Raw genomic sequence first — 17,073 nt, 5'->3', positions numbered from 1 at the left:
ATCGATATGATAATGATTTAAATGTATCCGCTAATGTAATCGATTCCCATGACATGTGGCATTGAACGGGTGCGGCACAGTGGCGCTATTTCACGGCTGCGCGCGCGCAATCAGGTGAGACAACGGGGAGCAACGGAACAATATTTTACTAACTGTTATAGATCATAGCTTTGTAACTGAGAGACAGATATAACGTTTGTTAAATAGGCTTTTACATGACGTATTTAACACAAATAATAATACAAATTAGATATAAAATAATCTTATACATAAAAATTAAGTGCCTTTACACCAACCATAAGAGGAGGAAAGCCAAATAAACAACATTTGACAGCAAATTGACGCGATATCATTGGTCGAGAGCTTATAATAATCTATGATATTCACTATGGATTTGCGAAAAAAATAGCGTTTCGACCGTCAACGATGCTGTAGCGGAAGAAGCGTAGGAAATATAGATTTAAACTCTTAGTAGTGCCCAATATAGCTGAGCTATTAGCGAATCGTATGAAATACGCAAATGTAAGGTTTGTTTAAATTATTTCCTACTTCCATTCGAATAGGCTATAATGTTGGGAACATAATTTACAAAAAGTAAAATTCATAATGAAACCCCTTACTCATATTTTTTGTACAAATATAACATTTATTGATGCAAGTAAAAATTACCGAGAGGAACCGACGAAAGAAACTCTAGGCGTTTTTGTCTAATAATGTAACAAAACAAATAGCCAGGAGAAAATCGTTTCATTTCCGAGATGTCGTAACATTTATGAACATGCTAATAATTAGTAAGTTAAATAATAATAGTTAATATTATTTAGTTTTATTCTTAATTTTTTTATTATGTAGGTAAACGGACGAGCAAATGACCACCTATGCTAAGTGGTCACCACCGCCCATAGACAATGGCGCTGTAAGAAATGTTAACGATTATACCAACCTTGGGAACTAAGATGTTATGTACCTTGAGCCTGTAGTTACACTGGCACCCTTCAAACCGGGACACAACAATATTGAGACCTGCTGATTGGCGGTAGAAAATTTGATAAGTGGGTGGTACCTACCTAGACTGGCTTACACAAAGCCTAAGTAATTTTATTATTATGTTCGTTTAATATAAAGGTAGAATAATAATAAAACAAATTTACAACCAAACAGAACCCATCGGCATAGAAAGGAGCATTTAAAATAATGATAAGATCGTCGGCAGTCCGCCACTGATCCCGGAATCAATATTGGGTATCAGGCGAATGTCCAAGGGGTGGATAACTAGAGAGATGTTAATACTATATATGGGTACATTTTAACAAATTGTTTAATAAGATCATTACAAGTAATCACAGAACTTTAAGACCATAGAATAATAATAACATCATGATAAATTATGAGGGCCCACAAGGTGCGTAATTTAGAGGACTGGTCTTCGACGCCCCTCGGTGGGGCAATATTCAAGCCCACTACTGAGTGTATACACATTTGATGCTATTTTACTGGTCTTGTACTCAGAATTAGTATATAACTTATAGTTACATCACTATGTGCAAGCGACAATACTACTGAAATAACAATTGTAACAGTTATGAAATATTCAAATTAAATACTCCTTCATCATATGTGTATCATTTTTATGTCACCAGAATTGTTTTAGCGTCGTGGTATGAGCTCCAAACATTTTTCTCACGACAACAGCCTTGTGTGTCATTCACTGGATGTTAATTTAAGTTTTTTTGGCTTAAGGAATCGTTATGAATCCATAATATAAACTCATATAAAGACTAAATGCAATATTATTGATAATTTCCTTATTATATTAAGCAAATTAAATATTGGTATTAGCACCTCTCGTAAATTCCAGCCCCCAGATAGACCTATAAGAAATGTGTCCGTTTCGGGAGATAAATATGTAATCTTAATATAATTGCGTCTCAGCGTTCGATCCGCAAACATCCCTTCATTCGCCGCCCTTATTGACTCTCTCGGTCGGATGCTTCATGCGAGAAATCTTGGGGCGCCTGCGACTGATCGAATGAATGGTGAATGGTAGTGACAACTGAAATCGTTCACTTCCAGCTCGAGATAATTAAACATTATGTCATTCAAAGAAGCGGATATATAGGATTGTTTACAAATTCATTTCGTTGCTTAGATTTTTTAATTAAACTAGTCATAATAAACGAGGCAAAGATATTGGGTAATTCATCCTCAGTCATCAAATAACGTCGGTTTATTTTTCCTTGAGTTACTGATATATTAGCTAGAATTATTAATGTATAAGCTAGGTCGTACGTTTTATTAATATAAATATATTCTTCTTTTTGGGTAAAGGAAATGAAATGTGTGTTGTAGAAGCCTAAGCACGATACGAATGACAACGATAAATTTTGTCAATTTAAAAAAAAAGCTGTCGCCATCATACGGTAGGGAATTAGTCGTAAAATCGCATTACACTTCGTAAAACGGAAATCGACTCATAAAATATTTCGTTTCCGAATTATCTTGACCTATGTCCTACTCGACAATTGCGAGTTTGTCGTGTTTAAATATATGTGTTAGAGGGGTGCCAGGGTCAAAGTATGGTGGTCGTCGAGCAGACGGGCGATGTTCAATTGATATTAATAGCATTACAACACCTGGTCGCCGGTGACACTGGCCCGCGGCAAGGTTTACATGGCCCTCAAATTTAATTATTACAAATTGTACTACTTTTAAGATATAATAATATTTAATAGCAAATTTTAATATTTTAAAATTATTAACAATTATATTAATTCGATTTTAAGAAATACATTTTGTATGTTTGAATATTACTCGTAATCGTAATCGTCTCTTGAAATTGAAGAGTTCAGGAGAACTCTTCAATTTCAAGACTTCTTCACTCGGATTTCCTGTACATATTATTCATTGTTTTTTAATTTTAATGTTCATTACAAATATAATCTTTAAAATTGTAGTGTTTTCTTATAAATAATACAAATTGCATTTTATCATCTCACATCAATCATCGGTACAGAATGTTTGCATGCAAATCAAAATTATACGAAAATCGAATTCGAATTCGAATCGGTTACAAAGAGCGTATTATAATAATGTGTTTATTTTTTACGCCATGTAAACTACCTAGTCGCTAGTGATTAAATTTATACTCACAGTAATAGCGTGTTAACATCGCCATCAACACCTGATACAAAGGAAAAATATTTCTAAGTCAGATAATTCTATTGTTCTAAATATTTGACAGATTAATTATAAACATTTAACCTGTAAAAGTAAATGATAACTATTTTCTTTGAAGACTGTTCGCGTTGTCGCGTGAAATACTAAATTCAATAAAGAACATAGTAAATGTTTTCATTCGAATTTCAAATGTTTTGCTTTTAGATTTTAAAAAAAGCTTAAACACGTGGTGAAGCTTTGTGCAAACCTCTCTGTATAGTTAGTTATGTTGCGCAGTACACAGTTTCTGTCAACGAAGGAATCTCTGGGAACCAGACCTGCCGTGATGTTCCAGTAAACTTGCTGATTCCTTCAAAATTAATATTGTATAATTTTTATTTCTGGTAAGCATCAGGTGGCACAATGGCCAGTCCGGTTCTTTGAATGATTCTAATCCTAATATCTTTATGTTATATCTACCCCACTTATTATAATTATCCTTTACATCTTAAACCTGTGTGTACCCCATCCCCTAAAAGAACAAATCTATCTTAATCTATTATTTTTTTATGTTTATCTTTAAACACGATAACTGTGCCATTATCACATAATTTAGAAAAAAGTTCGACACGCATCGCTCAAAATAAAACGACAGCACGATACACGATTCACCATCTCTCCCCTTTTTGAATGATTGCCGTCATTTTTTCGAGGGAAATATACAAAAAAAAAATACTCGCAATCTCATTAAACAAAGCGTGGCGGTGCACGCGATTTCTGTCTTTTTGTCAATTTTCATGTCATCAACGCTGCTGTAATATATCTGGTTGTGTTTATATGTGTTTATCACTGCAAATAGAGGCAATTTGTTATTTTGATTGACGAAGTTTTTCACTTTCGTTTCGTTCTGTGCGTTTGATATATTACAACGAATTTTCATCTTTGTATTTACAAAACGCGACTTTTGTTTATTTTAATTTTTCTTTCTCTGATGATTATATAGATACTTCAGTGCAACGTTGTATGCTAGGTTTCATTTAGTTGATGCAAAAAACATGTATCTGTACACCGAAATGGGATTTATCACTACCACGACCTCATTGACGACATTGACGACCTCCGTGGTCGAGTAGTGCGTACACCGGTTTTTATATCGAGAAAACTAATGAAATTTTTCTACGCCGAGTCGATGTAGAAGAAGTTCATTAGTTTTCTATGTTGTCTCGGGTCTGGGTGTTTGTGGTACCGTCGTTACTTCTGATTTTCCATAACACAAGTGCTTTAGCTACCTACATTGGGATCAGAGTAATGTATGCGAGGTTGTCCAATATTTATTTATTTAAACTAATTGTAAGTAATTTGTTGTATGGACAACTAAACAGAACGACAGGATATAATAATGAATTTCATTTTTATGTCATTAATTCATTTTTAAGTCAATAATATTCTCGTGTCGCTTACATGAGAATATTATTGACTTTTATTCTTTATGAGAATAAATATTTTTAAACATTGGAGCTGCGAGGAAGAAGCGTCTTCACTTCTTCACATCTATCTGACAAAAGACCTTATCCGAGCAATAAAACGAGAAGTTTTTGGTAATTTTCCCTTCTGTTTTCTACGTTTGATGAATTAAAGTTTGAAATAGACTAGTAAACTTATAGTTTCGAAATAGATAGTCGTTTACAAAAGCGATACTCACACTCATAAATCTCGTGTTAATCACCAGGCTCGGATAATCGCTTGGTCACTTGTGTGCGCCTGTCTCTATTGTTTGCTTCGTACGGACAACAAAGGGACGGATGTTTATGTATTGCTTTTAATCGAATTATTATAAGAATTGATTATCTTAATGATGCAAATCAATCAATCGACGGAATAAGTTTATTTATTATATATTTAGATCTTACTAAAGATGTCGACTTTTATAGAGATGGCTTAATTTAGTCTTTTTTCTACATTTATAAAATAAGAATTATATTGGCTTTTTTATGGTAATGCTACATAAAAATATCATCGAAATTGTTCCAACCGTTTAAGAGAAGTTCAATTACATATACTTACACGTTCAGAATATTTATACATATAAAGATGTAAAATGTATATCTATAAAACTACCACTGACGCGTAATTTAGAATGCAATACAATGTACATTCCACTGAGATAAACTATTAAGAAAACCAGTGGTTGCTCTCTTATAACAATTAAATTGTTATTTTAAAGAAATACAATTAAATTATACTGGTTGAAAACAAAAAAAACTAACACCGTTTTTTATCATCTGTAGATATTCTACTCATATAGCAAATTGACGCGATATAATTGATCGAGAGCTTATAATTATCTATGATATTCACTATGGATTTGCGAAAAAATTGCGTTTTGAACGTCGACGAAAACGTTATTGTAATTTTTGAGGTAACATTAAAGTGGAAATAAGTGGTTAAGTGTAATAGTGTTGTATTAAAAATAAATATATATTAATCATAAACTCTTAGTAGTGCCCAATATAGCTGAGTTATTAGCACATCGTATGAAATAATCTAAGGTTTGTTTATATTTTTTTTCTACTTCCATCGGAATAGGCTATAAACATGTATTAGTAATACTCTATTTATTAATGATTATTTAACATCTGCGGAGTTTTATTATAGTAAACAATAAATTTATTGACATAACCCAAGAAAGATTAATTCACTTTGCGAAACCGAAGTACCTAAGCTTTCAATCATTATTATATAGATTGTATCAGCTCGTAAATACCTAAGCCTAGAAAAAAGGGAATAAAACAAAGCCTTCACTCGGCGCTGAAGACTAACGTAAACACATATCAAAGGTTTTTTGTCCAAACAAACAAGCTCCCGACATTACACCGACCACAAGATAACATGTATTTAATCTGAAACGTATATATACAATCACAGTAATTTATATTCGGACATTTTTGCCTCCTATCATCATAATACGTATCAATAACTGATACGTGCCGTATTTCAAGTCACCCCAGCACCAGAGACAGTGGCGTTAGCGCAATCGGAAACCCATTAAGGTGACAGGTTCGATCATATGGTTATTGTGTTGGGTCACGGCAACCTCACGCTTTTGTCTAAGGGGCGCGTACCACATTAAATTTAGCTGAATCATAAAATGTACTTTTAGATTTATTTCATTTGGCACTTGGACCATTCACGTCTATTTTATAAATTGATATGTTCCCTATTTTCATTGAGTTTTGTCAAATAAAATAGATGAGCTCCATCACATTTGTAAAAGTAAAATTAAAATTTTAAACCTTGCTTGATTGTGGCAAAGGAAATTTATTATTATAGGTAATATCAATTTGATTTGGTCGAAACGCCTAAATCAAGTTAGTAAAATTATACGTGGTAGGCGTTTACAAAATTGTCGTTCCCTTTATAATATCACTTGAAATATTCAGACGATGATAAGCGTCATCATGCAAAATCTTTTAATCATATGACGTGTCATCTAAGTAATAAAAAAAACTACTTATTCTCAAACATATTTATAAATGATAAAATAAAATAACCACTTGTTCTACTACAAATGGTCAGTTTTTTAACAAACTATTTTTAAGTTAAGTTTTTCAGTACAGAACTTCACCTAACTGGTAGAATGAAAGCAATATGAAAGTTGTAAGAGATAGTATTCTGGAACATTCGAGAGGGAAAGTGTGGAGCAAACACTCCGCTTCATAGTTCGCGCTAACTTCGCGGATGCGGGCGGGACTCCGATTCAATATTTATATTAACACATTTATAGTGTACCGATTTCTATTTAAACTTCACTGAAATTTACCAGTAGCTTTTTATTTGTTACGTTAACGTTCTCTCCTTGTTTATATTCGAACTATGAATGAACTCTCACTATGTAGTGTTTTAGGTTGTTTGATAAATATTCATTTTAAAATACATTCAGGTAACCAATATGCTTAAAAAATTTAATTACATTGATAATTTCTAATATTTTTATCGTCAAACGGCTTTATCAGTTTATATACTGCAAAGAAATATCTTTACCAAGACACGTCTATTTGTTTTGTAGAACGTACACAATTTCTAATAATTATTGTAAACAATATCAAAACTTAGTACTCGATTTCATGACATCGTTCTCAAACGCTAGAAATTCCAACTAAGAGTATAGTTCTATCCAAACACGAAGGCGCGCCCTTCTACGTTAAATTAATATCGGCTTGCATTAGTACGAGTATGTGACGCTCATGCTCACAAGATGCCTTAGTGTGCGTGAGACGACTAAAAGGAAGGACAGCAAAACAATACAAATAGCTTATATTTATTTTTATTAAAACCCAAAAAAATAACGTAGAGGGGGGCGCCTTTGTGAATAGATCTGTAGGTTTATGGGAGGTTTATTTTATTGAACTGCCGTAATGGTTCATTGGTTAACGGATTCCATAAACGTTAAAACTGATACTAAACTTATTTTATTTAAAAAGTTTCATACAAGTTCATTAAATGCAAGACAATATATTACCTACATAAAAGAAACATTCCTCGTTGTAACTGTCTGTATAAACATTCCTTGAAATTTAACACAACGCACATAATCCGACCATTCTTCGCCAGTCTAATTACGTAAAGGCTCCGAGCGACACTTTTGATTAAAATAAAACATGTTTAAATAAGAAAACAGCACACGCGGTGAAAGATAAAGTGCCAATCATGCGTATAATGGCCATACCAAATAAAGATAACAATTTTTCGAATTTTACCTATTCGATAACTATCTGCCGGCCGACCTACAGGGGCGTTGGCAGGTGTAGAATACCGGCCGGCTTTCCATAAATATGTCCGGTACAGCATATTTTGAGCCTCAGTAGACATTTCTTCATAGCATTAACGCTACCAGGAACTATAGGTACGGGATTCCTGTTTCATGGACGGCTTTTTGTCGTTAAATGTTACACGTCGTCATTTTAAAAATTAAAAGTGATACCATTTATAAAAATTAATTTCTTGCGATACTTTCGAGGCATGGGAAGAATGATGTTAGGGTAGGTGTTAGACACGAGGCTTGGTTTGTGATATGTATTGAAGTTTTGTTTTAAGATAAGATGTTCGCATTGAAATATACGAAAATAAATAATAATAATAGAAAGTGATATTTATTGAATAGACAATTTTATCTACTTTTTAAATACAAATTATTGTTACCAATAGATAATTAATTATAGCAAACAAATATTATAGATTATCTCAACTCCTACTCCTAGACGGCTGAACTGATTTTTATGACTTTTTTTATGTTTGATTGAGTGAGTTTTGGCTGGTTCAGATTTAACGATCTGCGAAAATCCTATATGTTTTTTCCTTTATTTCACCCGTACGAAGAAACGACAGACAGCTAGTTTGTTATAAATATAAGCAACTCAAAATATTACAATATTGAAGTTACAGAAAATATTAGTTTTATTTTTTAAAAAAAATCTCGAAGTGATAATCACTGAACATACGGTCTCTGGTCAATGCTTAAACGGTTCTACCAATGTTAGCGACATATGTCGTTCGCAACAGTATCGAAGGGGATTCACGCTTTGTTGGAGACAAAACTGTAAATGTTGCCATAAGAAATACAATTGACTTGCTTTTAATCGTTCTTCTAATTAAATTGCATTGCTTGTTGTGAAGAAATGTTATTTTTTGTGAAACTCTATTTAATCATTCATATTTTTGATCTGTATCATCATCAATAATTAAAATCCACAAAAACGACACGTATAACTTTAAATAAGCCCCCTGTATAGGTACCATCCATTAGATATTATTCCGTCAAACAGCAATACTTAGTATTAACAGTGACCCAGTATAAATTCAAAGTACATGGTATCTTAGTTCCTAAACGTGACGTATTGGAAATGTGAGGATTGGTTAATATTTCTAATAGCGTCAATTTCTATCGGCGGTGGTGACCACTTATCATTAGGTAACACATTTGCCTGTCTGCCTACAAATATCATAATTTATAAATATGGAATACTTATATATACTGCAGTAATATACAAAGCCTGTAAACACAATCATACATACTATAGGAAAAGTTTCGCAACGATCTAACAGTTACATTGATGTCAGCCTTATGTTTCGAGTCTTTTAGAACTTCGTTCCAAAATACTTATTTTGGGTATGTACCTATTTGAAATAATTCTTATTAAAACTGTATTACAAAATTGAGGGCCGCTGAAATTCGAGGGACATGTGTAGAATCAACCGTGTTTTATCGCTCGAACGCTCAAACTGAATTGGTTCATTGTGTCCGACCGCGTCTCATCTTCAAATAAAAGGGTGTTGCCTGTTAGTCACAATGCTGTTGATTTGCACTAGTAGATTTCCGGGCGTATTCTATTAGATGGGACCATTGAGTCTACTGCAGCGCAGACTGACCTAATTTAATAAATCTATAAATAACAAAACTGCACTGATTTGCATTTGAAAGATGATCTCATTGAAACCACCCTGAATTACATGACTCTTTTATTTTTACATTAATATAATAAAGAAAATGAGTTGAGTTCCGGACAATTATCTCAATACAACACACACTAAAATAACGCATTAATCTAATTTAAACGATAAATCTTAACAGTCTATCGTTCGGTTATCTTCCAACTTTTATTACAATTTAACCGCGCATTCTTTGAACATCAGATAAAACAAATTAACAATTTCTCTAGGGATCATCGATTGTCTCAATAAAATGTTTCGCTACAATAACAAACACATTTCACTTCTCGCGATATCAATCTTAGACGCATTGACCGTCCGGAATCCGCGCGAACCCCTCCTGATAATGTTCCTATATAAATGAGTTCGATACGACAACTTTTCCCATCAAATTAACTAGAAAATCAAATATCGCCCTACCAAAATAGTATCAACTTGTATGCCTTATTAGAATGGAATAAGGTATATAACAGATAGAAATTATACGTGTAATAGAAGCGACATACGCTGATAAAATAGAGCAAAAGTAATAAAGCACCTTCATAATTGCTGAGGACGCGTTTGAGTGTTCAGACTAGTTCTATAATTATATACAGTTACAAGTATTTGTAATGTTCCTTTATTTTATAGATAATAAAAACGAAATTGCAAAGATCTTAACGTTGGTTAAGATAGCAGATCTTTACTTTGCAGTAGAATAGAGAATAAATAGTAATTTTGGATAATAATCATGAATTGATTAATTGGATACATTTTCATAAAAATGAGGTGTCATAGAAACGTATGTTTGATTCGGATATATCAAAATAATTTATCTATCTGTAACAGCAACAGACGGAACGGGTAGGGGAGCAAGGGCAATGTCTTCAGTGTAATTTATGACGAACACCAATTTGTTGGCGTCGTATTAAAGGCGGACGTAAACTGTTGAATGGACCGAAAAGTGGGGTGTTGTGTCATACTTAATTTGGTTATACTTTTCTATTTATCTCAACTAGTTTGACATAAAAACTTTGTTGTTTATTTTCCTGCAACAAATCAAAAAAATAATACTGTGAATAAAAATGATGTCAATTATAAAATTTCCAGCACAAAACACATTCACCAAAACAAAAAATCAAAATTTTACCAACTTTAGGAATATGAATTATCCCAATACAGTAATTTGAGATAGAAACACTGAAGTAGGACTTTGTAAAATCCTATCTGGAATATTCTACCACCAAACGAATTGCTCATTGTTATTTCGGTTTAGGGTTAGTGATCCAGTGTAACTACAGGCACAAGCGACATTACAGCTTAGTTCCCAAGGTTCGATTAGCATTGGCGGTGTAAGGCATGGTTAATATTTCTTAGAGCGCAGATATCTATGGGCGATGTTGACCACTTATCACCAGGTGACGACTTCTAAAAAAATGTACTTATTAATTTTTTTTTTATAGTTTCTCTGTATTTATATGAAAATATACAACAAATTACGATCAATCCAATTTGAGTACCCTCAATACTACATAATTCTTAAAAAGATCGATACAGTCACTCTTACATTAATTGTGTTAGCTAAATGACGTGGTGTTGGGTTATAAACCAAATTATAACGCACCATAACCTCTGTTGACAACTCACTCGTATAATGGCGCCGTATTTCGGCGGGAAATTGACGCTGCAATAGCAACACTCTAAACAGCCAGACATATTAACTACATGATGCCAAATCGTTAATGGTGGGTAAAACGATAAACTGCATTTATGTATTTTTTATGCTTTCCTGTGCTAATGCGGTATTCAATTTATTTTTTTAAATTGATAAATAAAATCAATAATTAAAGCCGATTTTTTTTTTAATAGAAATTTAGTTAATGGATCATAATATTTAAAACAAATTATTATGATAATTGATTTTTTGTAGTCTTTAAAAATTACCGATGGAAATTTGACATTTGACAATATGACACAGTCACAACATTTAAAAATATTTAAAACGAACGTGACTATTAATTATTTTTAGTTCGCCTTCAAAATTTTTATATTATTTTTCTAAAATGTGTTGGTTAGGTTGGGCAGTTGCTTTGTCTTTACTTTCCTATATGTTTATAGCTCCTCCTCCTAAGCATTAAAAGAAAAATAAAAATTTAATTTCTATTGTTAATCTAAGACAATGTATCTTACTTTTCATATGGATACATAACAATCCTGTTCCTTTACATGAAGTATAAGTAAGTAAAAAATAGCTAATATAATCTTGTTTTATTATTCCGTTGATATACGAAATGCTTGTTGTGTTCAGATACTGTTTGTAATAAATAATCATAGTCAGTTATTTATGGATATTATAAGGAAAATTATTCACTTTTATGAATTTCTAAGAAAAAACTATTATCACCATATTTGTGAATCCAGTTTGTTTACCAAAATAAGTTAAAAAAAAACTAGTTTTAAGTTGTATCCTCAATCATTGGTTTTTTCTTACTTTTACCATTTTTTCAAAATAAACATCACATCTTAGTCATTTTTTTACGATTCCATTTGCTGAAGGTTATAAAATACTGTTTTGCATTTAAAACAAAAATTAAACAGCTATAAAAAATGCTTATCATTTTTGGGCTTGATCAGTATTTTTAGGTACATACATAATGTTGTATCAGGATCACGAAATGTCCGTAGTTTAGTAAGCAACAATATAATTTATTGATTGCATTGAGCTAACATTCAAATTACATTACACCAATGTAAATATACCTAACTACACGATAAAAATATTAAGATATTCAAAAAAAGTAGCTTTCTTAGCTTAATTATTACGTTACAGCTTATACGATTGTCAGGATGCAACAGTGGATAAGATGCTGACTGAACTAGCTTTGATCCAGCCTAATCCAAAACTACACTCACGTTCAAAGTTGATATGACAAATAAATGTTCCGTCGAAGAAATTTACTATTAAATTGTTAAAAAAATTGTAAAACACGTTTTTTACTTATGTAATTTATTTTTTGCTTTGCAAGTTCTTAAGCGTCATGCTTTATTTCATTTCATATGTCTTTTTTGCGTCAAAGGATACATAATACATACATAAAAAAATTTGTTAACATCTTTGTTAAGTCATTATTTTAGGAAATGATCTTTTTTTTATTAATTTTCATTGCATATTAAATCATTTAAAAATATATGTTTTGTTAGACAACAAATATATAATTGCTAATAATAATAAACAAGAAACATGGGAAATTATTACATTAAAATTTGAATTGTAACACATTAAATTTAAAATTTTATTTTATTTTATTACATTTAATAAAAAATATACAATATTTAGTTGGATGTAGAAGATAACTTGATTAAGTTATTGTAAAAAATATTTATGCATTATTTTTACTTTAAAAGTAACTTGAAACAGTATTAAATTTTACATCCTTTATAATATTTCCGAACACAGCCAGTAATGTCAGTCCCTTATCAAACTGTCAAAGTCAAAAAATTCAAAATAATACAACTTACACCTTAAGTTGATTCATCTTTAGCGTATATTGTTATCATTCGTTAAAATATAATATATATAAGTGCCTTAAAATTAAATTACTAGCCTAAAACACCTAGGGCTACTTCAGTAAATATATTGTAGTAACCTCAGTTTAAGTTAAACTATTTAAGTTCAATATTGCTGTAAAGTTTGTTACTTGTTGGCCTTCACTATGTCTTCGCCAATATCTATATCTGACGATGATGATAGTTTCGATGTAGCACCTTCCCTTGTAGAGGTTCCTAATATAAGTAACACGATTGTTTTGTCCGAGGATGAGGACACAGTACCTACACAATCCGACGTAAAAATGACCAGGCGGAGTATAATAAAGAATCTTTTTCCTACAACTTCAAAAATGAAAGGAGATTTTACTCAAATTGAAGCAAAGACATTGCAAAATAAACCACAACATGATATTACTATGGAAGGTGTAAAAGTTACCCTACCCGTGGAACCATATAGCTGTCAAAAAGCTGTAATGTCCAAAGTAATTAGTTATTATTTATTTATTGAATAAGACAGTTTACATCTTGGTTTAATTTGAAACTAACCTTTGTGGTGGTAGCTTTACTTTAAATAGTTTGTTAAATGACGATTCAAAAGTGCTTGTAAAAGCCTACTTGAATAAAGTATATTTTGATTTTAATTTTGTAGATAAAAATTTTTATTAATTGTAAAATTCCAATTGAAAATTTCCATTTCAACTCCAGACAAGAACCACAAATTTTACTCTTACATCATTTATATAAAAGAATTCATGCTCAACAACAAAGAAAACACTGGAAACCTGAGTGTGTCAGATGATATTCAATCACATATAATTAAAACAACAATCACAAGTATTAAACCCTATAGTAGCACAGTGAAATTAACTCCAAAAACAACCTCATTAAACAGACAAATTAGCAGTCTGTTTCTATATTCCCTTAAAACTTTACTTATTATAATAACTTAATTAGAATTAAATGCTAAAGATATGTATTTAATTATATTCCTGAAAATTTATATAGTTTGTATATATTAAGCCAAATAAAAAATGGATGCTGTTTATCAAAATATTAGCTCATCCAAATTTATTATATAAAAAAATAAAAATCCAGGTTTTAAATCTAAAGTATTTTATTTTCTTTTAGGTTATATGTGCTCTCAATAGGAAAGAAAATTGTATGGTGGAAAGTCCCACGGGCACTGGCAAAACTCTAGCACTTCTCTGTGCAACATTAGCGTGGCAGAAGAAGTTCCAGGGTGAGTCCAAATATTGTTACACAAATGAAAAAAAAAAATTGTTGTTATTTAATTTAAAAAAATACAGTTCATTATTTACAATGTGATAAACCTGTAAATAAAAACCTGTAGTAAAAAAACAACATAAATTAAATTAATAGGAAGTTTACACTAGAGACACGCACAAATAGGCTAAGAGATTTGATCATTTGTTTAAAAATGATACATATATAGTATAAATTGTAGGTACTAAGTAGGGTTTTGTTGTGAAAACTGTGATACTTACTAGTTTACGCACGCGGCTTCGCATTTGAGGGGTGAGTTGTCAGGTTTTAGACATAAAAGGTAGCCAATGTCCTTCCTTGAAGTTCAAGTTTTGCTTCATACCAAATATTTCATACTTACCTACATTATATCTTTGTAAATTATAGCCTATGTGTTATTCTTTAGCATAAGCTATATTATTGTTAAGTTTAATTAATATTATTTCAGTAGTTTTAGGTGAAACGGTAATAAACGTCCATCCATTCAAATTCTTTATAATATAAATTCTATATAATACTTTATAATATTAGTAAGGATTAAAATAATTCATCGTAGACATTTTTATGAATACAAAAAGGCTATTTAACAATGTGAAAAATAAAGTGTCAATTACTGTAACCAGTAGAGTATATATTATGAGTTTAAAAATAGTTATTTATTAACATAAGTTGAAAATAATAATTTATTTATTTAAAAATCCTTAAATAAAAATGCATTTTTTAAAAGTTTGTCACGTGACTTAAAACACTCCTGATTGATCGGGTTTATAATGACGTCACTTCGTCACACGAAAATTTTTAAGAAAACAGGGATTGGTCACCACTGCACAAAGACATTGACACGATAAGAAATATTAACCCATATGGTCCCTCGACCTTCCGAAAATACAATAATACTGAATATTTTCGCTTGGCAGAATATGTGATGAGTAAGTGGAACCTACCCAGATGGGCAGGTACAGAGCTCTACTACCAAGTAAACTTCAAAAGATATTAAATTTTTTCCATTATTTGAAAACGATGTCCACGTGGCCGGATTCAGCCACAGCGATTCTTCTAGCCAATGCAGAGTATATTATTGTACACAAGTGTATGTATTACTTTATATAGACTATCAATCTATCATATGTCTGTACATCGGTTTAATCATTATTAAATCACTTACTTTTACAATATAAGTGTATATATAGATAAAGAGATAAAAAGTAATCATAATTCATGTTAGATGATAAACATTTCAATTATATGATATAACAATTAAAATTCCTCACTGGTCTGGTGGCTATCTTAAAAGGCTGCAGATCCTGATATCCTGGATTCAAATCTCGAATTATGCCAATAAACAATATAATAACAATAAAAGTCTTATCGAATAATTAGGAACATCTAAATTTAATTAATGCACAAAAAAAGACGGCTCGGCATAATCTGCTACGGGAACACGGTCCCATGTATAAATAAAATGCCTTTAGTACAAGAGAACTACAGTGGGCGTGCCTCAAACTTTCACTGATATTTTTCCTCTGAAGCTATCCCGTGTATTTTTTAGAGCTAATTTGTACTTGTATTTGAAACACTCAATATCCATTACGAAATTTTCCTGTCACTCCTGTAAATGACTCGGGAAGCATGTAAAAGCCTTTGGTCCTGCGCCTGTACTCTCCGGTCGTGCTTCATTTCCTAGTCTATAATATTAGCGGCTGTATATATGAATACCTACAGGTCTATCTAATTTCGAAAGTACATCAATATTATACGAACAGAACAACGAACTCGTACCACAAACGGTTAAGTTATGAGAAGCGTCAATTGATCACAAGTGCTCGCGTGCGCAGGTCGGCGTAACGAACAAACTGACTTATAAATCAAAAATACTGTCTCACGACATCGTGAACAGCCTAACACGAAAATTGCAGTACAACCGAATGCATTTGTAGCATGCGAACCATTTGCATCGGATAAGGGCGTAGCTGATATTTTTCATGTTTTTTATTGTTACCTGATTGGCCCATTCATTATGGCAATTGCATCGCGTAATGTGCATAATCCGATCGCTTGTGATTTTCAACATGAATATATGTTTATTAATCGGTGGTAAACTCGAAACTCACCGCAGACGAGATTCAAATGTTTGAAATCAGAATGTGATACCACATTGGTTTTAATCATTTATAGGTTACACGTATTAAAATGGCGTATCACCGTCAGTCGATTGTCAACATATCGCGAGTGAGACGCGAAGTGAATTCTTACAGAATTGCACTGCTGGTGGACTATAAATTTTGTATCATCGATACTATGATCAGAGGAAATGTGAGGTATTATAAATGATCGTAACAATTCCTTTATAAGATTTTATTTAGTTGGCTTCGTCGGACTTATACACGAGTCACTATATTTTCACTATGCTAGTCTATACTAATATTATAAAGATCTAAAATTTGTTTGTTTGTATGTGGGGGTGATCTCCGGAACTATTGATCCGATACTAAAAAAAAATCCATTGGTACATAATCTTTAATAATATTATTTAAATATTTATGTCTGTCTACAGACAGACATAAATACTTTCGAAATAACTCTGTTGTTCACCCACGGCCAAACCACTGAATCGAATTTGATACTAGATTGACCGGAAAA

The 17,073-nt window shown here is 31.8% G+C and overlaps 1 protein-coding gene and 1 long non-coding RNA gene across 3 annotated transcripts in view; both read left to right on the top strand.

Moving 5' to 3' along the window:
- The first annotated feature begins 11,600 nt into the window (after window positions 1-11,600).
- LOC135193911 (uncharacterized) lies at window positions 11,601-12,607 on the top strand. The gene is made up of 2 exons (XR_010309506.1): window positions 11,601-11,858; window positions 12,452-12,607. It is a non-coding gene; the product is annotated as an uncharacterized LOC135193911 (long non-coding RNA).
- A 546-nt stretch (window positions 12,608-13,153) lies between these two features.
- The window catches only part of LOC113395913 (Fanconi anemia group J protein homolog), a 76,440-nt gene continuing 72,520 nt past the window's right edge, over window positions 13,154-17,073 (top strand). For both annotated transcript variants that reach the window (XM_064218303.1, XM_064218302.1), the window contains exons 1-2: window positions 13,154-13,652; window positions 14,299-14,410. In XM_064218303.1, the coding sequence (XP_064074373.1) occupies window positions 13,335-13,652; window positions 14,299-14,410 (430 nt within the window). In that variant the 5' untranslated portion in view covers window positions 13,154-13,334. The remainder of the gene's footprint in view (window positions 13,653-14,298; window positions 14,411-17,073) is intronic.

The sequence above is a fragment of the Vanessa tameamea genome, chromosome 21, assembly GCF_037043105.1.
Source record: "Vanessa tameamea isolate UH-Manoa-2023 chromosome 21, ilVanTame1 primary haplotype, whole genome shotgun sequence".
Classification (NCBI taxonomy): domain Eukaryota; kingdom Metazoa; phylum Arthropoda; class Insecta; order Lepidoptera; family Nymphalidae; genus Vanessa; species Vanessa tameamea.
Note: the sequence above shows the minus strand (reverse complement) of the source record. Positions and strands in the feature narration are given on the sequence as shown.